Source organism: Belonocnema kinseyi, chromosome 1 (assembly GCF_010883055.1).
Source record: "Belonocnema kinseyi isolate 2016_QV_RU_SX_M_011 chromosome 1, B_treatae_v1, whole genome shotgun sequence".
NCBI lineage: Eukaryota > Metazoa > Arthropoda > Insecta > Hymenoptera > Cynipidae > Belonocnema > Belonocnema kinseyi.
In genome coordinates, this window is record NC_046657.1 from 149,956,038 (window position 1) to 149,959,784 (window position 3,747).

The 3,747-nt window shown below is 38.0% G+C and overlaps 1 protein-coding gene across 1 annotated transcript in view; it reads left to right on the forward strand.

Annotated features, from left to right (window-relative positions):
* The window catches only part of LOC117171110 (extensin-like), a 95,695-nt gene extending 92,295 nt beyond the window's left edge, over positions 1–3,400 (forward strand). Inside the window, exon 15 of the mRNA XM_033358164.1 lies at positions 1,962–3,400. Within this exon, the coding sequence (XP_033214055.1) occupies positions 1,962–2,239 (278 nt within the window). The 3' untranslated portion in view covers positions 2,240–3,400. The remainder of the gene's footprint in view (positions 1–1,961) is intronic.
* Positions 3,401–3,747: the final 347 nt, after the last annotated feature.

The window sequence follows — 3,747 nt, forward strand, 5'->3', positions numbered from 1 at the left end:
TCGGAGCACTTTGGCCCGGTGGAACCCACTGTTTTGCCTGTTGCGTTGACTCAGGAGTGTAGTAGTGGATCCAGGTTTCATCCATGGTTATGAATCGGCGCATCACCCCCCATCAACCTACCTCCTCCGAGGCTCAGAATGATTCGAGGTATTTTTTGTTTATGCAGAAAATATATGAACTTAAAGTTAAACTATATTCTTAAAACCTAAAAAAAATGTATTTCTTCCTTAAAAATTTAAATTTTTGGATCGGGAATTTTTGAATTTCATTAAAAATTCGTCTTTTTACATACTCATCATTTATGATTAAGAAAGTATTAGAATTGTGGGTGACCGCAAAAACTCGGTCGGCTTACGCGAAAATAATGCCAAATTCTGCTGGGAAGTTGTTACACGAATTCGTTTTTGGTCCACTGTGAGCAAACGCGGCACCCATCGCGCGCAGAGCTTCTTCATGCCCAAAACTGAATGCACGATATTGCCCACACGTTCCAATGATATGCCTACAGCATTAGCTACCTCTCTCAATTTCACTTTGGGATCATTCAACATCATATCATGGATTTTCTCGACATTTTTTGGTGTAGTGACCTCTTTTGGGCGTCCAGATCGTTCAGCATCAACTGTGCTCGTACGGCCACAACGAAACTTGGTAAACCACTTATGAATCGTTCCAATCGACGGTGCAGAGTCCGGGTGATACTTATCCAGCTTGGCCTTGGTCTCGGATATCGTTTTCTTGTGAAGATAGTAGTGTTTGATCAAAACTCCGAAACTCAGATTTTTCCATATTAAAAAAACTCGGAGGTTAGTCGCTTCTCAGTGCTGTAACTTGTAAATGCGTAAACATAAATGGCTGAAGTTTTGACAGGCGTCATTTGAAGGATCAAGCTCGACGAAAATGGTTCACATTAGTAAATACTAATGCCATCTCTTAGAATTTTCAGGTACTTATCAGACTGCCTAGTAACTACTTGGTTCAAAGTCGTAATAACTTGTTACTAATTTAAATTTTCATTTAAATATTCATTATTTTTTTTCGAAATTCATCTCTTTGGTTAAAAATTCATTTTCTTGGTATAAAATTAACTATGTGGGTGAAAATTAACTTTTTTGTTGAAAAATCATCATTTTTGGTTGAAAATTCATTTATTTTGTAAGAAAATCCTAATTTTGGCTTCCAAGTTTTTATTGTTCAAGTCTCTGAAACTGCATTTTAAAATTCTTTGAATTAAAATGTCCACTTAACAATTAAAAATCTAAAATGGAAAATTATTGAAGTAATAGATTTTAGAATTACGCTTAAGAAATCAAATTCACTGTCATTTCCCGGTTTCCCAATTCAGCGGCCACCCTGAAAAAGGAGATCTGAAAAACCTTGAATTCTTGACTTGGAAAACCTGGAAAAGGCCTTGAATTTTTTTCTAAGAATGGCTGGAAACCCTAGATCATGCGCACCAAACTTCCTTTATCTGCCTCACATGCTTGTTTTCAAGGAGGGTAGGACAAAAAGTATAGTGTGTATCAAGGACGTAAGGCTATTTTGTCACGGGCGGCATCTGCACTCTCGTCAAAATAGCCTTCCTTAAGCACTCGATAGCCAATGTACTATTGTTATTCATATTTGAACTATTTTCTTGAAAATTCGTCTGTTTGGTTTTAAAATTTATCTTTTTAATTATGAATTTTATCTTCCTTGAGCAAAAATGCAACTTATTATTTAAAAATCTGTTAAAATCAAACTCGGGCAGATTTTTTTTCCGAAAATTTGTAAAATTTCCGGTCAAGAAATAAAATTGACTGTCATTTCCCAGTTTCCCGATTTAGCGGCCACTCTGAAAAAGGAGACCCGGTAAAACTTGATTTCTTGACCTGGAAAACCTGTAAAAGACCTTGAGTATTCACCTGAGAATCGCTAGATACCCTGAATTCTAATAAAGAATGTTCTGCCTGTTGATTAGGTCTTAATGACGATAGGCCAGCAAATCAGGTTGGATTGACGGAACACCGTGTCGAGTATGAAGCACCAGCAGTGCAGCCGTATTTGGGTAAGCCTCCTCCGGGTAATCCGCTTCCATTGATGCATTCCATATGTGATCCACCGCCTCCTCCTCCACTGCCACCGCCGACTCAGGGTGCACAAATGAGGACACAGCATCATCCGCAAAGCGCTCATCATTATCAGCAGCAGCAGCAGCAGCTTCAGTCTCCAACCAGTTGTCCGCCATGGATGAATTAATTGAGTATGAGTAATATATTTCAGCACAGTAGACAGAAAATCAATCGGCTCTCTTACTCGCTTGGTAGGAAAAAACCCCCCAATAAAATAAAGCAGGTATTCGAACAAAATTAGGGATGCACAACACTACCTGCAATCAGTCTCAAAAGTCGCCAATCTTCAAAATTAGAGTCAAACCTGGATTTAGTAATCCTCCATTTAATGTTTCCAAGAATTGACAGCGCGTGGCGGGGATGTGTGCGAGGCGCTGCGGGAAGTTGTCCGGTGCTCACTCAAGCGTCACAAAACAGAGAGAGAAACAAGAAAGCGGCCGTACTTAAATTACGTCACGGATTATAAGCCCTCTCTGAGACCCCCGCTCCCTCCCCCTTGTAACAAACCGTAACAAACTTTCTACCCCCTCCTCCTTTTATTGTATACGTAACTTTTACTTTCCAGAAAACTCGGATAATACGGATGAAATACGAAATTCGGAAGAGTAATCTATATTTTTGACATATTTTAAATCGAATAAGAAGTATCAGCATTTAGCAAATAAATGTAAACAACTTACGAATGTGGATTTATCTTTATTAATTTATTAATAATTGTAAACCACTGCACGCATTCATAATTAGGCGTAGCAGCTTCATCTGTTTTATTAATGATTCTCCGTATTATCCGAGCATACACCTCGGTTAATGCGAAGTGCTTGGATGATTTCCGTTGCCTCGGATAACGCGGAGCCTCGGATAATCAAAGGCCGGATTAATCCTTGACCAATTTTTTTTTATTTTTCTTGGTCATCAATAAGGTAAAACAACCATAACTGGGACAACGTAAAAAGTATGTCCAATATTGGGACAATCCTAAATATCTTTGAGTATCTTTTATATTCCAACATAAATCATAAAAGTAAAAATTTGCTAGTATTTTTTTTCAGTTCTTTTGAATTTATTGCCACTATTTATTTTTGTTCTGACAAGTTTTACATTCAATAAAAAATAATCCAAAATATTCTTCAAAATGTTTTAATGAACCGACTGTGAAATTCGCATTTGGAAAGATACTTCAACGCAGCCTTCTCTAAAAAATATATCAAGAAAATGGTTTATTTATATAATTATTGTGAAAATGACACAGTGGATTTTTCTAATAGTGTTTTTTTCTCTTTGTTTTTTTTTTATCGAATCATTTCAATTAACTATATGTGACGTGCGCCGAAGAAAGGGGGCTTACTCTGAAAAGTGAGTTTTTTCAGGGCGAGCGGTCGAAGTCGACCCGATAGGCGCGCCTTTTAGGAGAGAGGGAAGACTCACGAAATCTTCCCTCTCTACTTACCTTACCATTCTCACGCTTATAACGGCGTCGTAGATGCGGCTCATGGACAGGGTTTAGATGAGACGCGGAGATATAGTGGTGAGTGGTGGGAGGTGTTTCACAAAATCTCGAGCGAAAGCCCAATTTCTCGGTTAACTAACAACTCAATTATTTGAAATAATAACGCTCGGTATTTTTCCCGATGTTTT